We start from the raw sequence: 15,799 nt of genomic DNA on the forward strand, positions 1-15,799 counted from the left end.
CCAAATTGCTCTCTACAAATTAGCTTCTTGAAAGATCAGGGTAGCCCAGAGAGCTCACAATGAATGGAATAATTGCAAATTAAGGAACTGACTTTGAGGAAGGACATATACAGGTAGTTGATTTAGGACAACAATTGGGACTGGAATTAGTGTTGCCAAGTAATATTTGGTAGCCCCTGCCACCTCCCAACAACCAAGTCAATGCAGAAGACAAGAAGTTGCAAATACCAGATGCCCGCAAGCAGGCAAGTAGGTCCTGCCAGATAGGGAAGGGCACACAAGAGTGCAAGGGAGGTGTGGCAAGGATTGGGGAGGGTCCACAAGATGATGAGTTACTACATGTGAACCCATGTGCATTCTGAAACACCTTTTTCTATTTGAAGCTGTTAAGAGAACAAATGTCCTAGATGGGAGGAGGGCTCAAATGGGGAATTAGCATGAACTTGTTGAATGCAGTTGAGATTTATCTAGTCTGCCAATCTGGGAAGATTCCTGTGAAGTAGGCATAGAACAATAAAGTAGCTAGTTTGAACTCTATACAGGTAGTCCTTAACTTATGACCATAATCGAGCTCAAATTTTCTGTTGCTAGTGAGACATTTGTTAAGTACATTTTGCCCCCATTTTATGAGCTTTCTTGCTATGTGAATCACTGAAGTTGTTAGTAACAAGGTTGTTAAGTGAATCTGGCTTCCTCATTGACTTTGCTTGTCACAAGGGCACAAACGGTGATCATATGACCCTGGGACACAGCAACCATCATAAATACGAGTCAGTTATCAAGAATTTTAATTGTGTGATTATGGGGACATTGCAACACTCATAAATGTGAAAAATGATCATAAGTTGCTTTTTTCAGTGCCATTATAACTTTGGTTACTAAACATACTATTGTAAGTGAAGGACCACCTGGTTGTTCATGCCTGACATGTACATTTATTCTGACATGTTTTTGATGATTACATTCCATTACATAAGATGCTTTTGATGAAATTGATCTAAAAACTTAAATCAAAAAACACTTGATATACTTTACAATGCAACAAGATTTATAGTTTATTTCCTAAAAGCAGATCAACAGAAATATCCCTTTCTGGAAACTACTCAAATGCTTTTATTCTTCAGTTTAAATCTTGGAACTTAATCAAATATACCACACAATTACAAAATGCTATTTATTACAACAGTGAGAATACTTACGAAGAAAATGGATTCTTGACAAGAAGCTACAACTGAATGAGTTGTGTCTCCAAGCTGGACACATAATTCCCAGTTTTTTGTATTAGGTTTGGCAAGGGAAATCCTAAAACAAAACAAGGTAACATATTATAAATAGCTTCAATTTGGTTAATTAAGCTGGCTAAGTTAGTGCTTTTTAATTGTAAAGAGAAAAGTGATGAATATGCTTCTTCAAACTCCACTCAACTAACGCTAGTTGGGGGGGGGTCAAGTATGTTACAGTCTTTGGTCTTACAGGTTTGTGAGGGAGGCTTATACTCAGACTTGAAACAAAATCCTAAATACTTTAGTCTGACACGATATAATGGTAGCTTCTGGGCAGGTGTATCCACATTCTAATTCTCCTCTGAGAATTAGAACTGCTCTGTAAATAAGCAATGTCAGAAATATTGTGCTCCTACTGAGGATTTATCTTAAAAGATAAACAAGCTGAACTATTTTCTTATTAATAAAAACAGCAACAAAACTGCAGTAATGGTTTTCAGTGTTAAAATATAGAAATATACATAATTTTTCCAATAGTCCTTACTGTAAATTCACTGGGTCTTTGAAAACAGACCAAATTACAAATTTTAAGAAAAAGAAGCAATATTTGAATATATTTCTGGAAAGAAATACTTCAAAGAACAAGAAGCATATAAATGAGTTTAGCTCAATATACAAATCAGTAATATTCAAGATTTCTAAAATGAAAATTTCAGGGAATTACTAGTCTCCAATGCAAACTTTGTATTTTTCAGTAACTACCTTTACAATCATATTAAAGAGTTTGTCCTTTCATACTGTCCTTAAAGTTCATTCTGCTGTGATGTTCTAGACATCTGACAATTTTTAGGCTATGCCAGCTGCTTACCATGCTAATCATAATTTCACATTGTTACCCTATGCTCTCTTCCATCCTTTTCATTTGGCTACCTGTTCATTATCATAATTGGCCCCACTTTTCTCCTTGAGTTCCTCTTCTGTGATTGTACGCCCTTGTTATAACTCAACATATGTTTAGTGATTTCATTACACCAGAAGCCTATCTCTTTTCAGTTCTCTACAAATACTACAAATAATCCTATACCATGCTATTTTTTTTTAATGACATCTATAGAAAAGGAAGCCTGGTGAACTTAATCCCATTTAGGAAGATATGTCATCAAGAAACTTCCTGACTGTCTTTATATGTAATTACCCTTCCTAAGTTCATAAATTTTGGGTGCATAAATATCTCCAATGTCGATGAGAACGGAGAGTTGAAAACAAGGAAAAAATTATTAGAAGATGGCATAGAGCTGGAATGGTGGGCATATCTGCAAATATAATCACGATACAGAAAAGATAAAAAAGAACCCGGGATAAAATTAGAACACACAGAATTAGATAAAATCTTATTAGGAACAGAAGATAAAAACAATAAAAAAGATATATCAATATTTATTAGAACAAGACATGCTAGAAGAACAAGTTAAAGATACAATGCTAATTTGGAGCAAAAATTTTGGCTATAGTATTGATTTAGGTAATTAATAATTATTATGGGATAGGAATAGGAGGCTAACGTTAGCCACCACCTATAAAGAAATCTATATAAGATGTTCTACAGGTGGCATCTTCCCCCCATAAGATTAGCAAAAATGGACAAAAAAACCTCACTGATATGTTGGAAATGTAGAAAATTACCAGGGACCTACTATCACATGTGGTGGGAATGCCCAAAAGCTCAAGAATTTTGGCATCTGATAAAAAATTGGTTGGAAGAGATATTATCACAAAAAATTGAATTAAAACCAGAAACTATTTTATTAGGGATTACCAAGGAGAAATCCAGCAAAGGATTTTTATATTTAGTACTGCATATTCTAACTGCAGCGAGACTAGCCTATGCTCAGAAATGGAAGAGAAAAGAAACCCCTACTGAAGAAGAAGTAATAAATAAAATCCTATCCTGTGCGGAAATGGATAGGTTAACATTAGAGCTTAAAAATAAAACCGAAACAGACTATTTCGAAATTTGGAATGGAGTGTATAAATGGCTAGAGTCAAGGAGGAATGCTGGGATGAATGTTGATTGATAAGTTGATAGTTTAGAAATCTTTATACTAGTATTCCTTAAAAGATAGAATTGAAAGTTATTTCACCACAATGTAGAAAGAACGCTTATTAGAAAGATCACAGATCCTACATACATATTTTTTTATAATGTAAAGAAAGTTAATATTAATTGTATTGTTTAAACCAGGAAAGTTATATTATGTCCACTGTTTTTTTTAAACTGTATATTCAATAAAATTTTTGTAAAAAAAATAATAATAAAAAAAGAAAACTTCCTGACAACAAACAAGTAATAATAATGGAACTGAATTCTTGATGTATGTAGATTAAAACTATAATTTGTATATAAAACAATCAATCTTAAACTGTAACAACAAATTCATAGATTTAAAAGACTCAGCATCCTAGATAAATCAAATTTTATTGAATTTATTATGCAAGGTTAATTGTTCAGTACAGTAGATTCATGACATATCTAAGCTACAATTCCTTATATCTTCAGTTTAAAACACATACAAGTAGTCCTTGACTTACAACAGTTTCTTTAGTGACCGTTCAACATTACAGTGGCACTGAATAAAGTGGCTTATGACTGTTTTTCACACTTACAACTATTGCAGCATTCCCCATGGTCACGTGATCAAAATTCAGATGCTTAGCAAGTGGTTCACATTTATGACAGTCACAGTGTCCCGGGGTCATGTGATCAGCTTTTGTGACCTTCTGACAAGCAAAGTCAATGGGGAATCCAGATTCACTTGCCAACCATGTTACTAACTTAACAAATGCAACGATTCTCTTAACAACTCTGGTAAGAAAAGTCATAAAATGGGGCAAACTCACTTAACAAATGTGTCACTTAGCATCATACATTTTGGGTTCAATTGTGGTCGTAACTCAAGGACTATCTATATGACTTACTCTAATGGAGCTTGCCATCATGGTCACACGTCATAACAGCTATAAAATGGGTTACCCATGTGAACAACTCGATTTTATGTCCCTTTTTGCAGTAGCTGTTTAAGCAAACTTCATGGCTGTAAAGTGAAAGCTATGGTCTTTAAACAACCAATGGTTCACTATGGACCAGTTTTGCTGAAAACTGGAAGTAAATTCCATTTTTTTTTATTGAAAATTTTATAAACTTTTTACAATAAAATACCTCCCTCCCACCCCATAACCCTCCCCCCTCCTTCCCAGAGCTGAATACAGGGTTAAAGAAACAAAAAAACCCATACAAATTAAATGAACATCAATCAACTATACTTACATCCAAAAAATTTAAAGTACTTTAACTCCAATACATAGAAACTACAAATCCAACCATACCCACTTTAAACTATAGATTATTCAAAAGCTAAATAATACTTTCTAATTCCATATTTATTCTGTACAAAATTTACCCATCTTTTCCACACAGAGATATATCTCTCTTGTGAATGGTCTTTCAGATAATCTGAAATTTTTGCCATTTCTGATAAATAAGAAACCATTCTTCTATAGTAGGCAAGGAATCCTTCTTCCAATATTGCCCAATCAGCAACCTTGCCGCCGTAATAAAATTTAACATTAAGGTAATCTCTTTAGCATCACAATCTACAATAATACCTAACAAAAATAATTGTGGTGTAAATTTTATTCTTCTATTAAAAATCTTCTGAATGTTCCACCAAATCTTAATCCAAAAAGCCTTTACATTTCTGCGTGACCACCAAATATGATAATACGTTCATCCAAACAACCACATCTCCAACATTTGGGCTGTACATTCGGATACATATGAGACAACTTTTGTGGATCAAGGTGCCACCTATAAAACATTTTATAAAAATTTTCTCATAAATTTTGAGCTTGAGTAAATTTAACATTCCTCACCCAAATTATCTCCCATGTATCTAATAAAATCGGCTCTTCAAAATTCTGAGCCCATTTAACCATACAATCTTTAACTAATTCTGTTTCTGAATCCAATTCCACTAAAGCATTATAAACTCTACCTTGATCTTTAATTTGTTTCATCAGATTCACATCTTCCATAGCAAAACCCACTTTTTGATCTATACTTCATCTTTCTAATAATTGCCTATTCTGGAACCAAGAATAAATAATATTTTCTTGCATTAATTCCTCCATAGATTTTAATTGCCAGTTATTCCCTTCCCACATAAGCAATTGTTTGTAAGAAATCCTATCCATTTTCACTCCTTTTCTTATCCCCTCTATTGCGTGCCCAGGAATTCCCCACAACGGTATTTTAAAATTTAATCTATAATATTTCTTCCAGACACGCAATAAAGCAATTCTTAAAACATGGGACTTAAAAACCCTATCCACCTTTTTATTATAAATTAAATATGCATGCCATCCAAATAATAAATCCCATCCCTCCAAAAAAAGTATATTTAAATTTGTTAAATTAACCCAATCACTGATCAACATTAAAACCACCGCATCATAATACAATTTCAAATTCGGCACCTTGAGTCCACCTCTCTCTAGAACATCTTGAATAATTTTAAGCTTAACTCTTGGTTTTTTCCCAGCCCAAATGAATCTATTAATACCCTTCTGCCATTCTTCTAAATTTACCTCTTTCTTTAAAATAGGTATCATTTGAAACAAGAAAAGAAATTTTGGCAGAACATTCATTTTAACTGCAGCAATTCTCCCTAACAAAGATAATTGCAATTTTTTCCAATCATTCAAATCTTCTGCATTTTAAGCCATAACATTTCATAATTGTTTTTATACAGTTTTACATTAGAAGCAGTTATATAAACCCCCAAGTATTTTACCTTTTTTACAATTTCAAAACCTGTCAAATTAACTAAGATCTCCTTATCCGAATTAGTCATATTTTAGATAATATTTTAGTCTTTTTATTATTGATTTTAAAACCAGAAACTTGCCCATACTGATTTATAATCTGTAACAACTCCAATACCGAATAGGTTGGTTGAGACAAAGTAACAACCAAATCATCAGCAAAAGCTCTTAATTTATAATCTTTCTTATTAATCATTATTCCCTTTATTTTAGATGATTCACGAATTTTAATCAACAAAATTTCTAATGTTAAAACAAACAACAAAGGGGACAATGGACATCCCTGTCTTGTACCCTTTCCGATTTGAAAAACATCAGATCAACCTCCATTAATTATAAGTTGCGCCAACTGTTTTTGATAAATACCTCTAAGACAGCGATTCTCAACCTTTGTGTGACAGCGACCCCCGCACGCATGGCGCCGCCCCATGTGCAACGCGCATGCGTGGCGCCGCCCCATGCGTGGCACACATGCGCGGGGCAATGCACACGTGGCACCGCCCCATGTGCGGCACGCATGCGCGGCGGCGCCCCCATGCACGGCGCGCATGCATGGCGGCGCCCCCATGCACGGCACGCATGCGCGGCGCCCCCTGAGGGGGACAAATGGTGGATCGCGTTGTTTGGTGACCCCCGTAAAATGGTCGTTCAACCCCAAATGGGGTCACGACCCATAGGTTGAGAACCGCTGCTCTAAGAGCTTGCAAAATTTTATCCCCAAAATTCATCTCTTCAACCAACCTCAACATAAATTGCCAATTTAACTGATCAAAAGCTTTCTCAGCATCTAAAAAAATCAAACCTGCAGGAATCTGATTATTTTTATCCAAATATTCTATTAAATTAATGATTTGTCTAACATTATTCTTCATATATCTCCCAGTTATAAAACCTGTTTGATCAGTATGTATCACTTGATTCAATACAATCATAAGTCTATTTGCTAAAAAATTTGAAAAAATTTTGTAATCTATATTCAAAAGAGATATAGGTCTATAATTTTTAGGTAAAGTAAGATCTTGATCCTCTTTTGGAATCAAAGAAATAAAAGCCCTTCTCCAAGATGGAGGTGTTTCTAAACCCATTAATATACTATTAAAAAGTTCTTTCAAGGGCTCTATCATCTCCTCACTTAGAATTTTATAATAAATTGATGTCAATCCATCAGTACCAGGTGCTTTACCAACTTTTAGTTGTTTAATTGCCATAATAATTTCCTGTGAAGTAATCAATCCATTAATCTCATCTCTTTGATCATTTGTTAATTTCGGAAAATGAGCATCTTGTAAATATTTATCTATATCCGAACTCTGTACCTTCTGACCCATATATAATTTTGTATAAAAATCTAGAAAAAAATTTTTGATCAATTCTTTCTGAAAAACCACTTTGCCATTATAATTTATTTTATCTATAATTCTCGACCTCTGTTTCTTCCTTAATTGATAAGCCAACCACCTACCCGGCTTATTTGCATTACAAAAAATTCCATTTTTTGACAAAACTGTCATAAAACCCAGTCACATAATTGCAAGTTGCTGCAAATGGCCATAAATGCAGGCTAGTTAACCAGGTGCCCAACATGCAATCACTGCTGGGTTGTTGGAAGGGGTGTTGGAAGTTCAGAACAGTTCAAACTATTTAATTGCCTGTTAAAACTGTAGAACCCTGAGCTAGACAGATTGCTTGAGGAAATTTAGGAAGAAGGTTTCCTCAATATCTGCTAAAATAAAGTAACAGAAGATTTAAAAAAAAGTAGCAATGGTAACGATGGTATGTTACCAGGAGAAATCAAAAACATTTTCTTCAGGCAAAAAAATCTCTTTGATCTGCTTGGTTTTACCACAAGCATTAAGGTAATTGTGACTGCTACATTGGAATAAATGGAAGCAATGAATGTTCCTTTTATTTAAATGGCATTTCAGAAACATAGTTGGACCAGTGTTTATGCAACTTCCTTCATTTCCAGAAGTTTTGTTACCATTCAGCAATAGTATTTTCCTTATTACTGGCATTAAAATACTGATTTCTATCTGCCAGACATTTTACCTTCTTGCCAACACCTTATTGCAGTGGTGGCGAACCTATGGCATGTGTGCCAGAGGCGGCACTCAGAGCCCTCTCTGTGGGCACACGCGCCATGCCCCGGAGATGGCAACCATCCCTCTTCTACCAGCCGCCCGCTAACTTGCGGAGGTCCCACATGGCCGGATGCATCCCAGCACCCATGCGCCCACTGGCCTCTGTGTGCAGGGGCCGATGGTGTCAAGCAGCGGACACATCAGCCCCTGCCTCACCTTGCTCTGTGACAATGGCACCCCTGCCCTGCCTCGCCTTGCCTCACCCCGCAGGACAAGCCTCCTGCCCACCACCCCACCTGCCAGAGACCCCCTGGATCTCCCCCAACCCTGCCCGGCCCCCACAGGCGTCCCTCCCCACGAGCAATATCGAGGTGATCCCGCCCACCTTGGCCACACCCACCCAATCTGCCATGACCACAGCCACGCCCCCCAGTGAACCACACCCACCTGGTACCTGGCGATAAATAAGTGGGTTTTGGGTTGCAGTTTGGGCATTCGGTCTCTAAAAGGTTCGCCATCACTGCCCTATTGTCTATAAACTATTCAACCAGTCAAGTATTAATTTATTAGGTCTACTCAATGTGTCTATTATTAGTAAGACAACAAAGTGTGGCCATAAAATAACTATATTAATATGATACATAAAAACTGAGCAGTCCTGTCTGAAGCTATCAGTTTCAGATCAGCCCCTTGACCTCAGGGGGAAAGGATCTTCTGAAGAGAGGGTGTTTGCAGTTTCTACTTTTTACTCGGAATCATAAGGCTTGATCTGAAGGCTAGATGCTGCTGCAAAAAATTTCCATACCATATTACATTCTGGCAAAATACATCCATGCTCAGACTCTATTCCCAAAATTTAAATCCATACAGATTTAAATTCCATACACCCTGCTATGGAATAGTGAGTCTCCATCATGTGTTTGACTGAACACGTAATCACAAAGATCAGCTTCTCTTTCATGAGAGTGTGAGCAGTAATGCCTTTATCAATCATCTGGAGCCATGGACAAGCTGAAAGAAAAAAGTGCATATTCAAAGGGAGATCACTAGTACAGCTTTTATATGGACATGTTGGAGAAGGCTTCTACAGTAGTTTCAATATATCAAGCTACTACTGGAAAGACTGTGATGTTTGCATGTAAAACATTTCTCTTGAATACTAATTTGCTGACCAGGTCTAGAACAGCTCTTCATTTGCTGTTATTTTTAGACATTATGTAGATCACACAGCAGATCAAGAAGATGAAGTATTCTTGGTGGATGCCACTGGTTTAATTTCTCTGAAATCAGTCAACGTTTCTCTTCCTGAAGCTGTCTAGATGATAGGACAAAGTGATGGGATGTGTTTTATAAAATTCATATGTTGGTTATTATTTAGTTTCAGAAGTTTGTAGTTTAACAATTACCTGAGGGTTATGATTATCATTGCTGTTTGGGCCTCCTCCCCACTCTTTCAACTTTTGAATATTAGGAAATGTAGATCTTCTTGAAGATTGGACAGTTGGTGATTTGGTTTCAGCTGGGATTTTCTCTTAGAGGTGCAAATTGCCTTGAATTCTTGGTTTCTATTCTTATGGCAACAGGATAGAAAGGGTAAAACAATATGTTCTCCTATCTCTGAACTTCCCATTTGATAAAAATAAAGAGATTTCCTTCTACAAAAGTTTCAGAGCTACCATTAATATAAGAAAAGACAGCCCAATAGTAAGACACATCTTCATTTTATCAGACGCCTGCATATCAAGATAAAAGGAGCAATTCCCAAAGAATAAACTATTAGCAGGAGAAATAAACATTTAAACAGTCAGCAATATGCAATTTATTTAAATAACCAGAAAATTATGAAAGACCTGAATCAAAAAAAAAAAAATCCCAGTTGGAGCCCCCTTTGTCCGGATTGAAAAATGCCACGTTCTTGTACTGGAAGTTGGGTCCACTTTAGTTGCAAGAGACTGCTGAGTAATAGATGAATGAGTGCAAGAGAAAATGCAAGCAATTAATGTTCTATTTCAATAAGCTTAGTATCTGAGAATTTGTTTAGTATCGCTGTCTTTACATGCCAGGAGCACAGAATTATCAGCAAAAAGGGTTTCTTGAATGACCACATGGAGGCACCTCATGTGTTCAAGTGATGAAGGTCAAAAGGAAAGCTGTCCAACAAATACTTGATGTACACTCCCTCTTTCAGACCCTGGACAGCACATGACAAGACGCAAGTGAAGAAAAGATTGAAGAGGTCTAGCACACAACCTTGCTTCACATCACTGGAAGTGGCAAATGCAGGTGATATATCATAACAGTGAAGAACCTATCCTTCATTCCATCACGGAGCAACTGAATCAACTTCACAAATTTCTTCCAGCATCCAAAATAGGACAATCCAGACAGCCTCCCTGAATATAGTGATAAATGCCTTTGTCATGTCAGTGAAGACAGAGTAAAGAGGCTTGTTCTACTTGCCACTCTTCTCCTGGACTTGCCACATGGCTACTGTACTCCATTCTGGCCGAAAACCACTCTCTGAGAGGTTCTTTTCTGGAGAATGGGGGAGGGGATCTTGTCTGCAATGAACAGCAGTGAAATATCCCTGTAATTTCTGCAGTCTGATGTACTTCCCTTATTTTTATAGAGAGAGACATTTATTCCAGAAGGGCATCATGGAATCTCCTCTGTGAACCAAGTATCTTGAAATATCTGTGAAGTTTTTGGGTCTAGTGCTTTGCAGATCTCAACAGGAATGCCATCCTTTCCTGTTGCTTTATTTGAGTTCATCTGTGAGAATCCTTGCTTGATTTCTTCAGCAGAGAGAGGTAGGTCTAGGGCATCCAAGACTGGCTGCTGAGGAATCTGTTGTAAGACATCAGGGTCAACTGTGGACAGCCTATTGAGTAAATTGGAAAAACGTTCAGCTCAGTGGTTTTTCAATCATTTCTGGTCCTTGATCAGGCTCAATCTATCAGATGACACGAGGAACATTCTGATTTAGAAGGACCATAAGCTGACTATATTGCACTGAAGAACTCTCTGGTGGCATGCATGTCTGCATAGCATTTTACCTGCTCAGCCTTTCTTAGCATTTTTTGCAATTCCACCTCTACTTTTGATTGCAGGTTTAAACTTGTCTTTCTTTGATACAGATGAAGAGTCATTCTGCCAATCTGTACAGACCTGGTTCTTGGCCTGGAGGGCTGCTTAAATGATCTTGTGGTTTTCATCAAAAAAATCTTGTTGCACCCAAGTTTTCAGTCTGAGTCGTTGCAGTCTGTGTGATCACATCTTTAAACTGCATTCACATTTTAGAACAGATTTTCACAAGTGGTAAATTGTTGGAGAGTTTTTCATTAAATACATCTTGAAAACATTGGGCTTGACCTAAATATCAAAATCTGCTGATGCTAAAAGACATACTGATAGTCCTTGGTTGCTCATGATGTAAAAGATCGATATGCAGGTTGAGTACCGACTGAACCACTGACTGTGATCTATCCAGAACTCAGTACCATGAATGGTTGGACGATGTTTTTAAGAGGACTATGACATAATCAAGTAGGTGACAGTATTTGGACCTGAAATGTATCCAGATTGTTTGTACTTGTTTGCAAGTTTAACATCTTGTTAGTAATGCATAGGTTGTGCTCATCATACATCTCAAAACAGCAAGCCATTACTGTTTAGTATTCTTACCTCATCTCTCCCAAGGACTCCATTCCAATTGTCCCTCTCTGTTCCCATCCTAGTGTTGAAGTTGCCTAAAATGACAAATTTGTCACTGGTAGGGATTTTCCAATTAATCTGTTCCATGTCCTCATAGAAATTCCCATCTATTCACAGCCTTCTGTAATGAACTGTCATCTGCAAACTCAAACTAAGTGCAATAATATAAATGCAATAACAGCAAAATTTGGCTGCTATGAACATTATTTGTCTTTCTGTCCTTGCCATCTTGTCTTTATCCAGCAATATGTGGATGTTCCAAGCTCCGAAATTGAGTTTTCTTCTATTTATTTTCTTGATACATACCAAACGCAAACAACAGACACAAAGACAGTTTTCCCCCATGCTATCATTGTTAAACAACTAATTCTCACAACGCTGTCTTATGCCCTAGGATGTCAAATCACCTAGTACAGTGGTTCTCAATCTTTTTAATGCCGCGACCCCAACCGGTCGTAAGTCGAGGACTACTCAACCAGTCGTAAGTCGAGGACTACTCAACTGGTGCAGCACCGTTTGCAGAATGGGACTTTTGGCGGGCTCAGCAGGGCAGAGACAGCCTGGACAATTCCTATTGGCTTTTGAAAGCCAATAGAATTAGACTCTATTCAAGAGAGTCTATTCTATTGGCTTTCAAAAGCCAATAGAATAAAAGGGAGTAGCACAGCTAAGGAAAAGGGGAAAAAAATGGCGGACTGCATTGTTTGGCGACCCCCGTGAAATGGTCGTTCGACCCCAAATGGGGTCCCAACCCACAGGTTGAGAACCACTGACCTAGTAGGACTGTATTACTATTATCCTTCTTGTCTTTCCTGTTACCTATTTCCTTAGCTTCTTATGTCTATAACTTTGTTGTTTATCTCATGATTTATGTTGATTGCTTTTATTAGTATCCTATTATTATGTTGATTATTTAGTATCCTATGACTATCACTGAGTGTTGTATCTTATTTATTATTGTATTTTATGATTATTATCATGATTTATCCTTTGTTGTTTGTATGTACACCAAGAGCTTATGCACAGGAGACAAATTCTTTGTGTGTTCAATTACACTTGGCCAATAAAGAATTCTACTCTATTCTATTCTGTTCTGTTGCTTCACACTCCCGAAGGCCATAGGACTTAATGAATTATATTTGGACTTAGCTGAATTGCACAATACAAAGTTGTGTGTGATAGACTTTTAAGTGGAACAGCCATTGCACAAAAGCAATCCCACTTTCTTGGAAGAAGAAACTTTAATGCAGTGGCATGGGTACCCATTATAGCTGGGGACCTCGTCTGTTGCAGTGGATGACCAAGATGTCTGTCTTCTTATGCTCTTAGCACTCCATTATACAGTACATGCTGGGCCTGCATTCTTGACCACTCAACTGTTGATTGCTTTCCTTTGCTCAATCTGCCAGGGGCAGAATTCTTACGTTGGGATAGACAAATTCCCTGCCTCACAAAGGGTTGGAAACCCACCAGCTACTCTCACCTGGTTTGATCCATTTGCCAAGACTGTTTACCAGGTATGGCCACTCTGTGTACTACAGCTACTTGGAGCCACAGGTAAGAACTGAGTGGCAGGTGGGGATGATAGGTGAACAAGCAGCTCTAAAAAGGACAGCAGGCCCCTTCACTCCATTCTCGCACCCTGGACACTCCAGACATAACTAATCAAGTTACTAATGCAGGTTATCAAAAGAAAGAAAGGAAACTATCACATATACATAGTTTGTAATACACATATACAATTACAATAGTCAATTTCTTCCATTTTTGCCTCCTCACCAAATGGTTTAGGGCAGGCATATCAAACTCGTGACATCACGTGACATCGCGCAACGTATTGCGACTTTTTCCCCATTGCCATGTTTCAGCATGACGTATCCGGCCGTGGGCCAGCAGTTTAGGGTACAAACTTCAGTGTTCTACATATAAAATGAGAGTTTTATCTGCTGTCTCAATCCAACATATTTATGTGTTACTTAAATACTAAAGAAAAACACATTACCAAATAATATAATACAATAATATAAAACCCAACATTATTACTAACTGGGTAACAGTCCAAACAATGAAAACTCCATTCATTATTATGGTATGTATCTATTCTATTTAAGCTTTGATAGTCACAAATCAACCTCCATACATGAAGTGAATTTATTTGATTTGCAGAAAAAAATGAGGGATTTTCCCATCTACATTTGCAACACTGTAGATGATTCTTAAAAGTTGTTAAGAGTTATGGGAAGAAATGTCTCATTAAATTTTGTAGTATTAGTTAACAAAGAAAGCATAATGACATTAATACGTTGTTGTTTTTTACATTCACAGGGAAGATCAAATCAACCCCAGCACTGAAAAACAATTTTGCATGACACTCACCTAAACTAAGAAGCTATTTTTTCCCCGCTGCACAATTCCCTATTTCAGCCGCTAAATAAAAATAACACATTGACTTTAAATAACATCAATGGTCAAAGAATAATTAAGAAATCTTTCATCATAACTTTCACAGTTGGAGGCCTGTAAGTGATCAAGAATAAATATGTTATATTTCTTAGCCACTGAGGACAAATTCTAAATACTAATCTTTACAACAGAAAGGGGGGGAGGGGATGGGGGAGAAAAAACTTCAGAAAGTGGGCCATTCATCTGAATCAAGTTCAGAGAATTTCCAGGACTGTGAAAAGAAATGTTATGCAAGTACATCAATGTATTCTGTGGGGGTAGACTGAACCAGCTACATGGAGACTACAAAGGAGCCCTCCCATGGCTCATGAATAAGTTGAGGAAATGATCAGAAAAAAAAATAGAGAGATGTTTAGACAGATGGCCCACTTAAAATGCTTGGGACAGGGCATAAGCAATTTTAATGAAACTTTAGATCTAGCGTAAAAATTGTGGTTTTCTTTTAACGGGAAGGGCAAGGGGAATAAAGGATAATAAATTTTTAAAAGTTCACATACCACCCATTTTATGGCAGAAAACACAAAACAATTTCAGCATTGTTTAAAAGTTCAAATCCAGATAAATCTTTTACAGCTATGCAGAACACAGAATTTTTGATGAAAAGATGAAAAAAAAATTAAGCAGAAGCTGAGTGCCAAACAAAGGAAAAATGGTCTCCTGTTTAAATGTTATCGGTGGTTTCACACATAACAGTTTAAAACATTGTAGAAAGATCAAAAGCAGTTTTTGTTTCTATTTTTCTAGCATTTTGCCTTCGCTACAAAACTGACTCTCATTTTCCTATACTCTCAAGCTCAAAGACAAAAAGAACATTACAGAAAACAGAAAGGAAGAAACACCTAACCAAATTACACACAAACACACACACATACATACACACACACATTTTAAAACAAATAATTATGAACATATGTTTTTGTTGACACGGCAATTTTTTTACAACATTCAAAGGTCTCTGAAGTTGTGTCAAAATAGATTTAGTTTTTAATGCCAATGCTACGTAAATTCACATATCATTATCTGTAAAAAGACTATCAAATCAGGATATTAAGCAATAGTTTGACGTTAATTCAATTACAATGATTTGGCTTTGATATCTGAATTGAAAACTATTATAGCACCTCATACAAATATTATGCAAAGTATTCAGCACACAGAAAACAAATGCAGAATTGTGGTAACTATTGTTGTATATTTGGGAGCTCTAATTATGGCATGGAACTTTTAACTTAGATGAATAGAACATAGAATATAGAATAATAAAACTGGAAGGGACCTCAGATGTCTTCTATTCCAACCCTGCTCAAGTACTCTTCTTGTTACAGAGAAAGGCATTGAGGATTCATTTTGAAATAAGAGCTTTGTATACTGCAAGCAAATCTAAATTTTTAAATGATTACAGGCCTCCAGTCCCCTAATCATTCTTCTTGCTCTTCT

The 15,799-nt window shown here is 36.7% G+C and overlaps 1 protein-coding gene across 3 annotated transcripts in view; it reads right to left on the reverse strand.

The window, feature by feature from the left end:
• Nucleotides 1–15,799, reverse strand: part of PCCA (propionyl-CoA carboxylase subunit alpha) — a 243,730-nt gene that overhangs the window by 79,863 nt on the left and 148,068 nt on the right. For all 3 annotated transcript variants that reach the window (XR_005556076.1, XM_039337756.1, XM_039337758.1), the window contains exon 19: nucleotides 1,200–1,302. Coding sequence is in view for 2 of the 3 variants with exons in the window: in XM_039337756.1 (XP_039193690.1) it covers nucleotides 1,200–1,302 (103 nt within the window). In the remaining variant the exon portion in view is untranslated. The remainder of the gene's footprint in view (nucleotides 1–1,199; nucleotides 1,303–15,799) is intronic.

The sequence above is a fragment of the Crotalus tigris genome, unplaced genomic scaffold (genome assembly GCF_016545835.1).
Source record: "Crotalus tigris isolate CLP2741 ecotype Arizona unplaced genomic scaffold, ASM1654583v1 scf7180000017685.4511686, whole genome shotgun sequence".
Taxonomy (NCBI): domain Eukaryota; kingdom Metazoa; phylum Chordata; class Lepidosauria; order Squamata; family Viperidae; genus Crotalus; species Crotalus tigris.